Source organism: Lipotes vexillifer, unplaced genomic scaffold (genome assembly GCF_000442215.2).
Source record: "Lipotes vexillifer unplaced genomic scaffold, Lipotes_vexillifer_v1.1 scaffold4, whole genome shotgun sequence".
Taxonomy (NCBI): Eukaryota; Metazoa; Chordata; class Mammalia; order Artiodactyla; family Lipotidae; genus Lipotes; species Lipotes vexillifer.
This window is the reverse complement of record NW_006785876.1, coordinates 6,212,864-6,231,104: the sequence shown is the minus strand read 5'-3', so window position 1 is coordinate 6,231,104 and position 18,241 is coordinate 6,212,864. Positions and strand designations below refer to the sequence as shown.

At 35.5% G+C, this 18,241-nt stretch overlaps 1 protein-coding gene across 2 annotated transcripts in view; it reads left to right on the top strand.

The window, feature by feature from the left end:
* SUPT3H (SPT3 homolog, SAGA and STAGA complex component) overlaps positions 1-18,241 on the top strand; it is a 439,195-nt gene that overhangs the window by 224,026 nt on the left and 196,928 nt on the right. For both annotated transcript variants that reach the window (XM_007458306.1, XM_007458307.1), the window contains exon 3: positions 7,648-7,732. In XM_007458306.1, the coding sequence (XP_007458368.1) occupies positions 7,648-7,732 (85 nt within the window). The remainder of the gene's footprint in view (positions 1-7,647; positions 7,733-18,241) is intronic.

The window sequence follows — 18,241 nt, the reverse complement described above, 5'->3', positions numbered from 1 at the left end:
AGCTTTCTGCATTTGGGAAAATAAACTTAGCAGAAGTAATATGAGAAAAAATGCAAATTTAAGCTGAGGAACTAACAACCCTGAAAATTAAAATAATAACTAATCAAAATCCCATCCGTATTTATATCTTTAGCTGGTTTTAAGTACTTTACATGTTTATGTTAATGATTATTTTTAATAGAAAAGTATATAAAAGCTTGAGGTAAAGCTTGGTAATTATTTGTACATTTTATATAAGAAGAATTTTAAAGTATTCTTTTTACTAGAGATGTGAATTGCATTCATTGTTTTATCTTTGAGTCAATTATTTCCCTTTGATAACTTTGTCCTTCTTTGTTGCGATTAAAATTAACTTAAAATAATGGAAGAGAAACTTTGTTCCGGCGGCCCAAAGCATTAAATATTGAATATGTCAGTGAACATAACAGAAGATTTCTGCCATTGTGGAGTTGACTCCCTGATGGGGACTTTTTATTCTCTTTCTATTCGTTGGTTTATCGGTTTGTCCTTGCACCAGTAGCACACTACCTTAATTACTATGGCTTTGTAATAAGTCTTGTAGGAAATCTCCTACTTTCTACTTCAAAAGTGTCTTGACTATTCTTGGGTCTTGACTCTCTCACATAAAGTTTAGAGCCAGTTTATGTTTTTTTAATTGCATTTTCTATCTTTGTGTGCTGTCTTCCCCACCTTTATTGAGATATGATTGATCTTGTGTAAGTTTAAGGAGTACAAATGTTGATTTGATATACGTGTTTATTACAAAATGATTACCACCGTAGCTTTAGCTCACACCTTTATCACGTCACACAGTTACCATTTCATTGTAGCGGTGAGAACATTTATGACTTACTCTCTTATCACCTTTTAAGTGTATAATATAGTACTGTTAACTATGATCACTGTGCTGTATGTAACATTCCCAGAACTTATTCATCTTCTAACTGGAAGTTTGTACTTCCAGTTAGCAGTTTGTAAGCATATCTCCCTGTTTCCCCCACTCCCGGCCCCTGGTAACCACCCCTCTGCTGTCTGTTGCAATGAGTTCTGCCTTTGTGTTGATGATATTTAGATTGCGCTTATAGCTGAAAAACTTGCTGGCTTCCTTTATCAGTTGAAATCATTTGTCTCCCCATTATTTTGAGTTTTCTGTGTAGATACTCAGATTATATGTGAATAAGAACAGTTTAGTTTTTTCTTTTTAATACTTACATAGTTTAAACCTTTTCTTGCCTTATGTTGTCGCTGTAATCTTAAGTATTATATTGACTAAAAGTGGTGAGAGTGGGAATCCTTATATTGGTCTGAATTTCAAAAGGTTTGAATGCTTCTGAGTATGTTGTTCCCTATATGGTTTTTGGTAGATTCTCTTCATCAGATTAAAGAAAATCTTTTTAGTCGTACTTTGCTAAAATTTTTGTCGTGAATGGTTGTTTAGTGATTTTCCTACGTCTATTGATATGATCATATAGTTTTTCTGTTTTCATATTTTATGGAGTTAATTATGTTAATAGATTTATGGGGTTTTTTTGTTTGTTTGTTTGTTTTTTTGCGGTACGCGGGCCTCTCACTGTTGTGGCCTCTCACTGTTGTGGCCCATCCCGATGCGGAGCACAGGCTCCGGATGCGCAGGCTCAGCGGCCATGGCTCACGGGCCCAGCCGCTCCGCGGCATGTGGGATCTTCCCGGACCGGGGCACGAACCCACGTCCCCTGCATCGGCAGGCGGACTCTCAACCACTGCGCCACCAGGGAAGCCCTAATAGATTTATGTTTTGCTCTTGCTTTCCTGGCAGCCAAAAAAAGTATACCCAGCAAAGTTATCCTTCAGAATTGAAAGAGAGAGAAAGAATTTTCCAGACAAGTGAAAGTTGAAGGAATTCATAAGCACTAGACTAGCCTATAAGAAAGGGACTTCTTTGAACTGAAATGAAAGGATGCTAGTCAGTAATAGTAAAATGTATAAAAGTACAAATTCCACTGCTTAAATTCAGAATACACAAATGTTTTAATGGTGGGTAAATCAGTTATACATCTAGTATGAAGGTTATAAGACCAAAGTAGTAAAAATAATCATAACTACAATAATTTGTTAATGATACACAAGGTAAAAGATGTACATTGTGAAATCAACAACAAAAAATGTGATGAGGGGAGGGTAAAACTACAGTATGAAAATCTGAGAAGCAGTAGAGCTGATGGTGTCCCAAAATGAGTTCAAAGGCAGTCAAAGACCAATGTCCCAGCTTGAAGATAGGCAGAGGGTGAATTCTCCCTTACTCCTCCTCTTGTTCTGTTCAGGCCTTCAATAGATTGGATGAGGCACACCCACATTGGAGAGGGTAATCTGCCTTACCCAGTTTATGGATTCAAATGTTAATCTCTCGCATAAATACCTTCAAATACATATCAAACTAATGTTAACTACCCCATGGCCCAGTCAAACTGAGCCATAAAATTAACCATCACCCATATCAATTTGGGCACCCATATCTCCTTAAACTGTGCTTAGTCTCCAAATAAAGACAGTAACAAGGTCATAGTTCTGCCTAACGTGATACAGTTATCCAGCACACAACTGAACATGTGCTAACCCCTTCCCCAGAAGATGAGGTTAAGTCCTTGAGTGATGTTTATACTTTTCCTTGGTGTTCCTAGATTAAATACTATGATATAAAATGAATAACAAATACTGTAAGGCCAATACATTTTATGTTACATGAGGAGGGAATAAGAGAGGGAAGGAAACAGATATTTCCCCGACACTCACATTCACACACACACACACACACAAACGTATTCATAACAAAATAAGGGAGTACTCATGACCGTTACAATCCTCTTTCTATAACTGGTCATATGGTTGTAGCTGGTATTAATAACTACCTTCTTCCACTACCTAATCTGTATTCCCCTGCCTTCAGCAAGCACCTCAGCTGGTTGTGGTTCTTTAACTGGTGGAGTGACCCAAACCTTCATTCTTGAAGGATCTGAGCTATTAGTAGTCCTTCCTGGATTGGGTTGTAGTTTTCCATTGACCTTAATCACAGGGCATGGTAGTACTATGAGACGTCCTAAGGGATCTCCTATATTCCAGAAATATTCTTTCTTACCTCCACTGTGGAGTACCAGTCTATTTTCCACTGGGTAGTCAGTATCACTCACCCCAGCCAACACAGTAACTCCTTCTTTGCCTGTTGATTCAGAAGCATGTGGAATCCACAGTGACTCAGCTGCAGTCTTAAGTTGCATTTCAATGGAGTAATTGTGTCAATGGCATAAATGTGAAAGCATTCCTCCCTCTGGAATTAAGACCTCTGGGCCAGCAAATCATAAGGCCATGGGAACGGAAAGCAACAATTTTGCTAGTGGGGCTCTAGGAGTAATAATGAGTGGTGCCTCTCCCATTCTATCCCTTGATTCCTAGACCTGTGATTCTATGTGTGAGAGAAGCAGCGCCATATTAGATGCTGGTTCTAGACTGTTTAGTCTTCTGGAAAACCTCGCTCCAGATCTACAAGGTATTACCAACTTGCTGGCACTGTAACTCAGTCTTCAAAAGGCCATTTCATCATTCCGTCAAACCAGCTGCTTCATGATGGTGGGGAACATGTTAAGAATAGTGAATTCCATAAGTGTGGGCCCAGTGTAGCCCTTCTCTTGCTGTTAAGTGAGTTTCTTGATCAGAATCAATGCTGTACAGAATATTATGACAGTGGATAGGCATTCTCTAAGTCCACAGATGGTAATTTTTGCAGAAGCATTGCATGCAGGGATGCCAGTTCCATATCCAGAGTGTCTATTCCAGTAGGAATAATACACTTCCACTGCCATGATGGAAGTGGTCTAATGGCATCAACCTGTTACCAGGTAGCTGACTGATCACCCTGGGGAGTGGTACCGTATAGGGAACTCACTGTTGAGCTCTGCTGCTGACAGATGGACACTCAGCAGTGACCTTGGTGAGTGGAAGTCCATCCTTCCCACCACAGCCACCTTGTTCATAGCCCATTGGGCAATGACTGGGTGATTCGGGAAAAGCTGATGGTATCCACTTGATTGTTAAAATCTTCCTTTACTGAGGTCACCTATGAGCATTCACACAAGACACAGATATCTTCACTTTTTTTTTAGTTTTTTTAAATTGAAATATAGTTGACGTCTTCACGTTGTTGTTGTTGTTGTTGTTTTGCCTATTTAGAGACATCTGTCTACCTCCTCCCCAAATTTCCCAATTTCCCAAACATACTCCTTCCGTGTCCCTTACCATTAGCCACTCATTGGTCATAGCCCATGAATCAGTATAAAATTACACATCTAACTATTTCTTCTTTCAAGTAAACAACTAAGTGCACTGCTGTAAGTTCTGTGCACTGGGAGGATTTCCCTTTACCACTGTCTTTCAGGGATGTTCCAGAAGGGGACTATAACACTACAGCTGTTCAGTTTTGGGTGGTGTCTACATATCATGCACATTTCCAGTGGCTGCACCATTTGCATTCCCACCAGCAATGTACAGCATTTTCAATTTCTCCATATCCTAGCCAATATTTATTGTTTTCCATTTTGTTGATAATAGCCATTCTTATGGGTTTGAAGTGGTATCTCCATGTTTTTTTTCATTTGCATTTCCCTAATGGCTAATGATTTTGAGCATCTTTTCATTTGAAATTGGTCATTTGTTTATTTTCATTGGAGTAATATCTATTCAAGTCTATAGCCCATTTTTAAGTTGGGTTGTTTTTTTTTTTTGCGTTGTGGGCATTCTTTGTATATGCTGGTTATTTATCTGATATATGAGTTTCAAACATTTTTTTCCCCATTCTGTGGGTTACCTTTCCTCTCTCTTAATAGTGTTCTTTGATTTATAAGAGGTTTTAATTATGATGAAGTCCAACTTATTTTTTTCTCTTGTTGCCTGTGCTTTTGGTGTCACACTTAAGAAACCTTCGCCAAATCCAAGGTCATGAAGATCTCCCCTTCTGTTTTATTCTAAGAGTTTTATAGTTTTAGGTCTTTGATCTATTTTGAGTTTATTTTAATATATGGTACAAGGTAAGAGGCCAGCTTCATTCTTTTGCATGTGGGCATCTTGTTTCCCTAAACCAATTGTTGAAAAGACTGTCCTTTCCAGATGGGGTGCTCTTGCCACCCTCATTGAAAATCAGTTGTGACCATTATATGTTTATCACTAGGCTCTCTGTTCTTTTCGTATAGTCTGTTTGTGCCAATACCACATTTTTTTTCTCTTTCACTCAGCCTGGGGTAAGACAGGCAAAGTGCCTTCCTTGGAGTGGTATTTTCCTAGTTCACACACTGAAAGTATCACCATCTGGGCGTTGCTTTTCTCAACTTCAGAGGAGTTTCCTCGAGCCTCTCTTGAGGTCCCAGCGCTCTTTCCTATACCTTGAAAACTGTGCTGGTTGAAATCCAAGCTATAGGCTACTATAAAGAAGTAGATGCTTTCAGAATAAATTTTGGCTCCAGGGCTCTCTTATCTTGTGGAACTGTGTTTTCTCATTTTCTCTGACTTCTTTTTTGTTCTCTATACTGCTGGTTGAAGTATGCTTTAAATATAAGTTTTTAATATATTACTGTATATTTTCAAATGTTCTTTACCAGGACCATCGAGTCCACAATATGAAAATTGAGAAGAGGACTTTTAAGATCAGCTTTGTCATCCATTCTTGATAATCTGCTTGTATATAATTTGAAATAATAGTTTACACCATTTACATGCATTTTTCTTAGCAGTTTTCATTTTAATTACATCACATGCTTTTTTTAGTTTTCTACGTGGCTATTATTGTGTTACTGTACAGTTGTCCCTCAGTGTCTGAGGGGGATTGGTTCCAAGAACCCCCTGCAGATACCCAAATCGTCCCTTATATAAAATGACATAGCATTTACTATATAACCTATGCACATCTTTCCATATAGTTTTTTTTTACTTTAATAAGCAGAATTATTATTTGTAATATTTACGCACATAGTCTTCCATGGTAATGTTAAAGTTACCATTTTCTTCAAATGCCCCTCAAAATAGCACACTTTGCCTTCCTAAGTGAATCTTGGACAAGGAAATTCAGTGAAAGTGATCTGCTCGTGACTGTCCCATGTCTCTTTTTCTTTTTTTTTTTAACATCTTTATTGGAGTATAATGCTTTACAATGGTGTGTTAGTTTCTGCTGTATAACAAAGTGAATCAGCTTTATGTGTACATATATCCCCATATCTCCTCCCTCTTGTGTCTCCCTCCCACCCTCTCTATCCCACTCCTCTAGGTGGAGACAAAGCACGGAGCTGATCTCCCTGTGCTATGTGGCTGCTTCCCACTAGCTGTCTATTTTACATTTGGTAGTGTATATGTGTCCATGCCACTCTCTCACTTCATCCCAGCTTACGCTTCCCCATCCCTGTGTCCTCAAATCCATTCTCTACGTCTGCGTCTTTATTCCTGTCCTGCCCCTAGGTTCTTCATAACCATTTTTTTTTCTTTTTAGATTCCATATATATGTGTCAGCCTGCGATATTTGTTTTTCTCTTTCTGACTTACATCACTCTGTATGACAGTTTCTCGGTCCATCCACTTCACTACAAATAACTCAGTTTCGTTTCTTTTTATGGCTGAGTAATATTCCATTGTATATATGTGCCACATCTTCTTTATCCATTCATTTGTTGATGGACAGTTAGGTTGCTTCCATGTCCTGGCTATTGTAAATAGGGGTGCAGTGAACATTGTGGTATATGACTCTTTTTGAATTATGGTTTTCTCAGGGTATATGCCCAGTAGTGGGATTGCTGGGTCATACGGTAGTCCTACTTTTAGTTTTTTAAGGAACCTCCCTACTGTTCTCCATAGTGGCTGTATCAATTTACATTCCCACCAACAGTGCAAGAGGGTTCCCTTTTCTCCACACCCTCTCCAGCATTTATTGATTGTAGATTTTTTGATGATGGCCATTCTGACTGGTGTGAGGTGATACCTAATGGTAGTTTTGATTTGCATTTCTCTAATGATTAGTGATGTTGAGCATCCTTTCATGTGTTTATTGTCAATCTGTATATCTTCTTTGGGGAAATTTCCATACACTTTAAATTGTTCCTAGATAACTTATAATACCTCATACAAAGTAAATGCCATGTAAATAATTGTAAATACAATGTGAATGATATGTGAATTGTTGCCACCACATGGCAAAATCAAGTTTTGCTATTCAGAACGTTCTGGATTTTTTTTTAATTTTGAATATTTTCAATTGGTGGTTGGTTGAATCCGAGGAACCTGCAGAACCTGAAGATATGAAGGGCCAGCTGTATTGGTTATTTGGATATGGTAACAGTTTTCTGGTTGCCAATATTATGAAGTGGTTGTCTTTAAAATTTTGCATTTTGAAATAGTAAATGCCCTCAGAAAATGCCTACACAAGTCAAGAAATAACATTGATGACACTGCAGTTTTCTCTGGAAGTTTCAGCTTATGTAGGAAAGATGCAATTCCTTGTCCATAGAAAATTGTATACGTACTCTGTCATTTGAGAGGACAGTTTGTACTTTATTAAACAGTATCATGGTTAATATTTTTCACTTTTGCCTTTCTTAGTTTTACAGTCCTTAATATTGGTATGTTTGATTTTCTTTGCAGGTTTTCTCTAGGTGATTCTAGGAGGCCTCTTCATGAAACAGCAGTTTTGGTAGAAGATGTAGTACACACTCAGTTAATTAACCTGGTAAGAGCATATAATCTTATTTGGTATCTCTTCTCTGCATTCCACTTATATTGGCATCACAACCCAAGATATTTTTAAGAATTTTTTTTTTTTTTTACATTTTTTTACATTTGGAATTCTTTTTTTGTCAGCTCTATTGAAGTATAATTTTCATGTAACAGAATTTCACCATTGCATGACTTTTGACAGATGAATATTGTCATGTGGCTAGCAACGCAGTCATTATATGGAAATGTTTCCATCATCCAAAAACATCCCTTTGTACCCCTGTGTAATCAGTCTTTTCTCCCACTCCTGACCTCGGATAACACTGATCTGTTCTTTTGTTTTTTGTTTTTGCGGTACGCGGGCCTCTCACTGTTGTGGCCTCTCCCGTTGCGGAGCACAGGCTCCGGATACGCAGGCTCAGCAGCCATGGCTCATGGGCCCAGCCGCTCCGCGGCATGTGGGATCCTCCCGGACCCAGGCACGAACCCGTGTCCCCTGCATTGGCAGGCAGACTCTCAACCACCATGCCACCAGGGAAGCCCCACTGATCTGATTTGTATCATTATATCAGTATAGTTTTTTCAGAACTTTAAAAAAAACTTTTATTCTGAATTTTAGATATCTGGAAAGAGAATTGCACAAATATTACAGAGAATTCTCAGATACAGTTCACATTCCTCTGTTAATATCTTGCATAACCATAGTACAATTATCAAAACCAGGAATAACATTGGTACAATACTGTTAATAAAATTACCAACCTTATATGAATTTCGTCAGTTTTCCCATTAATGTCCCTTTTCTGTTCCAGGAGGTAATAATCCAGGATAACACACTGTAGTGAGCTGTCATGTCTTTGTGGTCTTTTATCTGTGATAGTTCCTCAGTCTTTCTTTAAAGTCTTTCATGACCTTGACATTTTTGAAAAGTACTAGACAATTATTCTGTAGAATGCTCTTCTTTGTCAATTGGTCTAATGTTTTCTTACGGTTAGAATGTGGCTATGCCTATTTGGCAAGAATACCACAGAAGTGATGGGTTTTTCTCACTGTATCATATCAGTGGGTTCATGTTGTTGATGTGTCGTTTGTGATCTTAAATTAACCTTGATAACTTGGGTAAAGTGGTATAGGCTGAATTTTTCCACTATAATGAATTTTTTTTTATTTTGTTGTTAATAAATGTCTTGTGGGAGATATTTTGTGACTATGCAAATACTGTTTCTCTGAAAAATTTTGCCTATTAATTTTAACATTCATCAGTGGGTGTAGTCTGAGATAGTTATTACTGTGGTATTTGCATAGTAATTATTTTCTATTTTCTTCTTTCCTTTTATCTTTTTTAATTGCAGTTATTCTGATAGGAATAGCTATTCTTTATCACCATTTATTTATTAAATTTTTAATGTACATATGTATGGATTAATGTGTATTTAAATTTTATTCTTTGGTTCATTATGCAGTAATATTATTATTTATTTTTATTTCTCAAGTTGTTTCAGTGTTGGGCACTAGGAATGCTTTCATGTCCTTTCCTCATTTTTCTATCAAGTTTTTGGTCCTGTGTCTCATAAATATTAGGTATATCAGTCCTTTGCTTGTGGCATATGATATAAATATATTCTTCTTCTGTGTCAGTTACAGTTATCTTGACTTTGTTTTTATGAGCTTTGGGGAGGCATACAAGTATTTTTATTTTAATGTAGTCAAATGCATCAATCTCTTATTTCCTTCTGAGTTATAGTTAGGAACACTTTTCTTATACTGAGTTTAAAGAGAAATTCATCCATATTGTCTTCTAGTACCTGTATGGTTTCATTTTTAACATTTAGATTCCTAACCATTTGTGGTTTATTCTTGTTATTGTGTGAGATATGGATCTAACTATAGATTTTTCCAAATGACTACCCAGTTATACCATCATCATTTATTAAAAAGTATCTACTTTCCCTAATGATTTGAGATGCCTCCTTTATCATTACTAAATTAGCATATGTATTGGGGTCTATTTCTGATTTTATATTCTATACCAGTGGTTTATTTGTCTACGCATGTGCTAATACAACGTTTTTAATTATATTGGTTTTATGGTATATCTTAAAGATTGTTACAGCTAGACACCCCTTCTAATTTTTCTCAGTGTGTTCCTGATTATTCTTATATGTTTATTTTTCCATGTGAACATTAGTATTGAATTTTCTAGCTCCATAAAATAACTTGCTGGTATTTTTATGGGGATTGTGTGAATTTATAAATCAGTTGAAAGAGAACTGCATCTTAATGTTGAGTCAGTCTAAGAAAAATGAATGTCTACATTTTTTCAAGACTATTTTTGTGTCTTACATGAGTGTTTTAACATTTCTTTTTATAGGCTTCATGTATTTCTTGTTAGATATATTCCTAAGTATTTAACCTTCTTATTTGCTATTGCAAATAGGCTTTCTATATAATTACATAATGGCTGAAAATGTCTGGAATTTACTAAAATAAGTAGATCTATAGATTTAAGAAGCTGAGCAAACTCCAGAAAGGATGAGCCCAAAGAAATGCATGTTCAAACTGCTGACTATGAACGGCATAATATAAATTTTAAAAGCACCCAGATTTACTACCATAGGGGAACAATGATTTGAAAGACAGCAGAATTTTCATGAAACTATGGAGACTAGAAGGAAATAGCACAACAGTTTTAAAGTACTGGATTCCCTTTTCTCCACATCCTCACCAGCACTTGTTATCTCATGTCTTTTTCATAATAGCCATTCTAACAAGTGTTGGCCTAAAACATACACGTAGATCAGTGGAACAGAATAAGAGCCCTGAAATAGCCCACATATATGGTCAATTAATTTACGAGAAAGCAGTCAGAATTGGAGAGCCACATGCTAAAGAATGAAACTAGATGCTCTTTTACACTGTACACAAAAATTAACTCAAAATGGATTAAAGACTTAAATGTAAGACCTACAACCATGAAATGCCTAGAAGAAAACATAAGCATTAAGCTCCTTGACATAGGTCTTGGCAATGATTTTTTGAATCTGACCCCACAAACAAAAGCAAAAATAAACAATTGAGACTACATCAAACTAAAAAGCTTGTGCACAGCAAAGGAAACCATCAACAAAATGAAAAGGTAACCTACTGAATGGAGGAAAATGTTTGCAAATCATATATCTGATAAGGGGCTAATATTCAAAATATATGAAGAAGTCATACAACTCAATAGCAAAAAATAAACAATTAATAAATGGGCAGATGATCTGAATAGACACTTTTCCAAAGAAGACAGACAGCTGGCCAACATGTACCTGAAAAGATGCTCACCATCATTAGCCATCAGGGAAATGCAAATCAAAACCAAATGAGATATCACCTCACACTTGTCAGAATGACTGTCATCAAAAAGACTAAAAATAGCAACTGATGGTGAGGATGTGGAGTAAGGGAGCCCTTGTGCATTGTTGGATTGTGCATTTGTGCAGCCACTATGGAAAACCACTATGGTTTCTCAGAAAATTAAAGACAGAACTACCATATCATCCAGCAAGTCCAATTCTGGGTATTTATCCAAAGAAATGAAAATACTAACTCAAAAAGATGTATGCATGCCCATGTTCGTGGCAGCATTATTTGTAGTAGTCAAGATATGGAAACAACCTAAGTATCCATCTCTGGACGAATGGGTAAAGAAATTGTGGTATGACTATGCAGTGGAATATTACTGAGCCTTGAGAAATAATGAAACCTTGCCATTTGCAATACCGTGAGTGGACCTCAAGGATATTATGCCAAGTGAAGTAAGACAGACATAGAAAGACAAATACTGTATGAGCCCTTTTATATGTGGAATCTAAAAGAAAAACAAATCAACTTCATAGAAACAGAGAAACAGATTGGTGGTTGCCAGAGGCAGGAGGTGGAGTGGGATGAACTGTTTTTTAGTTTAAATAAATTGAATTAAAAAATTTTTTTAAATAAATTAATTTTTAAACTTTATGGTAACTGGTAATGCTGATATTCACAGGGAGAGATGGGGGTTTTGACAAGAGGTATCTAGCCTGGAATTCTTGTTTTTGTATATACATGTCTATATAAAAATATATGTTAAATCTTTCATAGGATTCAAATAAATATATTTAATATATTTATTAAATTTAATTGAGGAAAGTAAGCATCAGAATAGAGGTAAACAACTCTTGACCTATGCATAGATGTAGCATAGAATCTGGTTTTGCTTGCACTATATTGATACAAATTTAGTTGCCAACATTTTAAAATTAGATCACTTTTACATAAAAACTTAGGATTTCTGGCTATTCTTGAAAGATTAAAATTGGAATGTTTGACAGCACAGGTATGACTTTTAATATGGAAATCTGAGCTCAGGAGCCACTTCTACCTGGTTTTTACCAGGCCGGCTTCATTTGCTTAACCAGGAAAGTATTCAGTGTTGATGGATTTATATAGCATATTGTTGCTGTATTTCCCATATCCATCTTCAATTTCAATTTTTCAAGAAAACATACTTTTTAATTTTGGAAGAAAGTGATGTTTTTTAAAGGAATTTTAGTTTTCCTCAAAAGCTGTGGAAACAGTGTTATGTATGTCACAGAAGTTCATAGACAAATATAATAAGGAAGTTGTTTTTACGTGATATACTTTTTCCCCCTGTGACTTTGTAAATGCCAGAGTGATCTATCAAAGTGCTTTGATAGTGTACTATCAAAGGGAATACATAACTTATAGAAGAAATAAAAAGCATTTAGATTTTTGCTGCAGCCTATTTAGAAGGGAAGAAAGTGATTCCACTCTTACAACCTCTGTGGTGCTGTGTCTCCTGTTCAAAAAGCACCTTTAAGTACTGGGGTAGTGAGCTAGAACTTAAGTTGACTCGTTCTTTCCTCAACTGCTAGCCCTTAATACCTTAATCTAAAACTTTAAAGGGGAAGAAAATCCATTCTTCAGTCTCTTGGATCATTTTGGCAGCGGTTGCGTGTTGTTTCATTTGGGAAGAGGTTTTCTTTAAGTCTTCTGTCTCTTGTTTCTTGGACCTATGATTCCCATTTGAGACCTGTGCCCTCTCATCCTACCCCTGATTCTTCCTCAGTTCTTCAGCCAGGCCTGCCTTCCAGTCTGAGTGATTCCACCTAACTCTACTCTGTTCCACTTGCTAGGTTGTGACCAGCTCAGGCCCCAGTTAACTGTTCTTCACTGGACTTCTGCGTGAAGATTATGGAATATGTTAAATCATGAAAACTTATAGTTTAAAATCTATATAAAGCTTTTGACTTTATTCAAGAACAAGTTAGAATATTAAAGTCATAGGATTTTAAAGTTGAATTATACTTCAGAAATTATTTGTTATATAATAGTTTGAACCAAATGAAATTGCCTTTTTTATAAGTCAGGAATGGTTAAATATCAGCAGTTTTATGATTCAGTGCAATACTAATTAGTTGTCACTAGAGAGAGTTTTCAAAACTTTTAATTTTCTTATTTTGTAAAATAACAATACTAATATTTACTTTTTACAGTGGTTATAGAGGGTAATAAAAATTAGATATATTGTATATTAGAGACTTAGTGAAGTTTCTGAGGCATAGTACCCTTTCTCTAAGTTGGTAGTAGTAAATGGTTACTATCGTGATTAATTCTAAGATAACAGGGCTATTTAATGGCATGATTTAGATTAGAATTGGATTGAAAAAATCCATTGAAATCCTCTTTCAAATTTTCCAGAAAGATGCAGACATTTTCATATCCTAAGCTTCCGTCTTCTCCCACTCCACAGGGTGAGCTACATCTGTTTGAAGTAGGTAAAGATTTATGCCAACTTGAAATTGTGTGATAGAGTTGCTATTATGATACTGTCAATAATAATATCCTTTCAAGTTCCAAAACTGTCATGACATCTGATGGCTATATAGCTGCTTTCATTTTTTTATTCATTCAAAATTAAATATCAGAGGACCCTCTTCATTGTATGCACGAAGTGTAACTATCTACCATTCCATTTCAGAACATATTGGATTTTCACTATATAATCTACCAGGCAACTAGTAAGCTCCTCAATTTGTTGTACTCTTTTCACATCAGAACCACTTTCTCAGGGTTATTCTAATAGTCTTTAGTTATGAAAATTAATAACAAATTTATATGTGTCAAAAGTGATTGCTTAAGTCTCCCATCTGGATTAGCATACACTGAGTCATCCCTTCCTCTACCCCACTTACTTGTAATGCTTTTTAATTTGACAGTTTATCTTCCTGGTAGAAGGATCTCATGCAAGGCAATGTTCAGTCCTCATCACCACTTCTGTGGGGCTGTCACTTATGTCACCTCAGTAATGGTTTATGAGTATGTTTTAAAATAGCGATAGAATTTCCTGTGCAGATCTTCAGTTATAAGGGTTATAAAAATAGGACAAACTAATATAATTTGTGATTGCATAAAGTAAAGGAAGTAGAGGTACCATGGGGACCTAATGAATCACAGAATGGAAACAGTGTTTTAGCTGACTAAACATTCAGACTTTGTACCAAGTCAGAGCGTGGATATGTAACTCAGCAAACCGGAACACACCACTCTGTGTTTACGTGGATGGGACAGAGAAATTCACAGATACCATCTGGGAAAAAATTCTTGGCTTATTTGTCTGTTTCTACTGTAGAGTAAATGAAGTACCACATATTTAGCATAAACAGACTGAAAGCACACCTGCTTTGTGGAATATACACACACGTGTGCACACATATACATACACAGCATTGTTCACAATATAGAACATTGTATGTCTTGAACAGTGATTCCTTTCCTTCTTTTTTGCTTCTTTTTAAAGAGTGTGTTGTGGAAAATTTACTAATTGTTTTGAATGGCACTTGTTTCTGATCGATTGCTCTTAATATTTTCTATTACTTAACTGGATTTTCTCTCATATTACTACCTCATACCTCAAGAAATAGTATTGTATCTTCTCTTTTTTAAGAAATAATGTTTGTATTGCAGATGACAGATATTTAGTTTTTAACCTGTGACACAAAATGGGCGTATTCTAAGTAGATCGCCTCTTTAGCTACGTTTTTCCCCGCCAATTCTCCTGGGTAATTTGCTACAGGCATAACCTAGAGGACCAACCAGGAAAGAATTTCCAGTCCTTTCCCAACTCTCAGCATGTCTTCTTTTTCCTCCTGTAGTATATTCTACTAATAGTCAATTGTTCAACTCTTCAAGGTAAGAGAATCTCAGAGTACAAATTGTTTATAGTTCCAAGTAAGTTAAAAGCACCGTTTCATACTGTTATACATGATTTTCTTAGCAGAGGTGTAGGACAGTGTCTTCCCTCCTTTCCATGTGTGTCAAGGCTTTTCCTTTAGTGTTCTTCATTTATTCCTGCCGGTCAGCTAGGATCCTGTTACCTAACTTAAGCTAAGCTCTGCTAGCTACTTGGATCCTATGCCAAGTTTGGATTTCTGACCTGTGCTGAAACTCAGTTCTGGCTGCAGCTCCTATTAAATGCCTAATGCATAGTTTCCAAGAATTTCAGATTTACCAAAGACATGCAGACCATTCATAAAATACCCTCTCTCCAGACTGAGTTACATCAGTTAATTAAAATAGGTACAGATTTGTGCCAACTGGAAATTGTGTGACTGAATTGATATTATATGCTGTCGATAATATGCTTTTGATAATACCCATTTTTGCAGTTCAAAAACTACCATAATTTTTGGTGGCCGTATAGCTACTTTTATTTCTCTATTTACTCACAGTTAAATATCAGAAAAATCACTTTGTTTTATACACGGAATATAATTATCTACCATTCTACTTAAAAGTCATACTGGGTTTTCACTATACGAATTTATCAGCCAAGTAGTAAACCATGCAATCTGTTGAATTCTGTGTTCATATATGAATTGGTTTTCAAAGTTATTCTAATAATCTTTATGAAAACTAGTAAAGAATAAACCTAACGTGTGAGGAGTAACTATCTAACCTCCCATCTGGATTAGCAGGCACTGAGTTTCTCCTCCCCTATCTGTTTGTTCTTCTAATGCCTTTTACTTTGGCAAGTATCTCCCAACTACTGCATCCTCCTTCATCACATTTTGTGTTCTGTTCTGTATCTGAACCAAGAGACTTGTTTTCAGACTCCTGTTCTTCAGTACCTTTTCCAAGGTCTGTGAAAGTCTTTTATTTATTCATAATCCTATATCTTCTTTTCCCAGAGTTGCTGTTTCTCTTGATTAGTGTGGAGATTATGCAGAGAAGAAGGAAATAAAAGTTAGTTCATATCTACTAGGTGCCAACCAGTCTCCTAAATATTTTTTATATATTATTTTATTGTAGATACATAGGCCATTTTCCAGGTTTAAAAAAATAACAACTGTTATTTCTATGTAGCTTTCTAACGTAGTTTAACCCAATTTGACATGGCCTTATGTGTTATATAGATATCATTAGACAGCTTTATTTATTTCCCAGATCCAAGTATTATATATTAGTCTACACTTGAAGAATATATAACAGTTCCTTTTTTAAGTATGTTTTTTATCCCTTCAGATATTCACATTCATCCTGATGTTTTATTAGGGGTTTTATTTTACTGACTGTGATAGGGAGCCATTTGTTTATGCTTATAATTTCAGACATTCTCTTGATGAATTTACAAATCACATTCTGTTTCCTAAGAATGCACTAACTCTCCTTAGATACTTCTCTAGAGTAAGTTGTTCTGAAATTCTAAGTGATGTAGATAATCTGAAATTCAAAAGATATTATTTATGTTTGAAGACTGATATAAAATTGACTTCAGATTTTTAAAGGGAATGGAAAGAGAAATAAGGTTCATCAAATAAATGTGTCAATTAGAAAAGGCTTAAGAGAACACGTTAAGAATGTTTTGAGACTAAATTTGAAAGTAATGTTTTATTATTAGTAGAATCTTACTGACTTTGCACTTCTAATCCAGCTAAGAATCTGACAGTAAGCGACAGAAAGGCAATAGACTCTACTGTAATCATGCTCATTACTCAGAGTGGGTTTAATCTACAAGTTTATATGTTTTTCTTTTTCACAGTAGAGTAGATGCAGCAGAATGGTGTGGAGGCAGGTGCTGATAAGAAGCAGCAAGAAGTTGGGAGAGTGTAGGAGCTAAGAGGGAAATGATTGCTAAAAAACAGAACTACACAAAATTATAGGTATCTAATTGGTCTAGGAGTACAATTTATAAATTATGTTCCAGAAAGTATGCATTGAAATACCTAACGTCTCCTAATAACATTTCTTTGGTTGTAGAGACCATCACTCTGACATACAACAAGTATATTGATTGATATTCATATTTAAGGCTTGAAACAATTAGAAAAAATTGATACATTCAGGATACTCTTTGATAGTAAAGATAGTGTGTGATACACTTAGAAAGATGTCTCTCAATAATAAAGTTAATTTTTTTTAATCTGGAAATTTAGTTGTATATAATATAGCATATATTTCTTAAAAGATCAAAAAACTTTCTTCCCTACAACTTTGTATGAAGATTCCTTGATTTAGTAATGTCCTTAAGAAATTTTTAAAAGTATATTTTCTTTTTAAACTTTCAATTGTGCATACTTTGAGAATGACATCTCTTATAATAAACATTTTACTTAATATTTGTGGTAAACCTGGATAGTTAGAAAATATTTTGTAGGTGTGGAAACTGAAGAACAGAAAGATTAAGCAATTTGGCACAAGTCGCACAGTTTATAAAATAGGAGATGTGAAATTCAAGTAATTTCTTTTTCAGAGAGTTTGAGGAGTCTTTAGGACGAAAAATTCTGATTCTTTTATTCTGGTACTTACTGACTGAATTTACTGTGTATCTCTAAGGTCCCTTCTACTTTTGAGTATTCTGTGGTTCTCTGTAGTGAAAGTATTGATTTCAGAATAGATTCGTATTTTGCAGAGGGTTTATGGAGAATAGTGAACAAAAAGAAATGGTTAGAAAAGAGAAGCCCCAAGAAAAGTAAGTAGAACCTTCTTTTGGTGTGGAAAATACAAATTCAATATCAAGTATCTTATAAAGATATCCTGTATTTTAAGTCTGTAAAGAGAAAAAGTAACATTCTTCATTGTGAGAAATGGTCGTAACAGCCAGCAAAACATTTTAGGCATAATGAATAATTTCATAACATTAAAGTAGGCATCATTTGATAGATCTCTGGACAAAGGTAATTAAATATTAAGAAAGAAGAGATTAAAGCATACTCAGAAAAGATACTTAAGATATTGTGAACTCTTCTGGAAATTTACCATTTGCTGCTTGCGTTGGTCATTGGCTTCAAGAAGAAAAGTTTTAGATGTTGTCAGGAGTAGAATTCCTATTTTTAAGTATCATATAAATTGCCCAGAGCTTGCATTTTATGCCAAGAAATCAAATTTAGCCATTGGTTTATATGAAATCACCTTGATCAAGCCATGTGGATTTCCCACTGGAATATAATTGTTTCTTAAATGTATTCTGTAGAAAGGGATG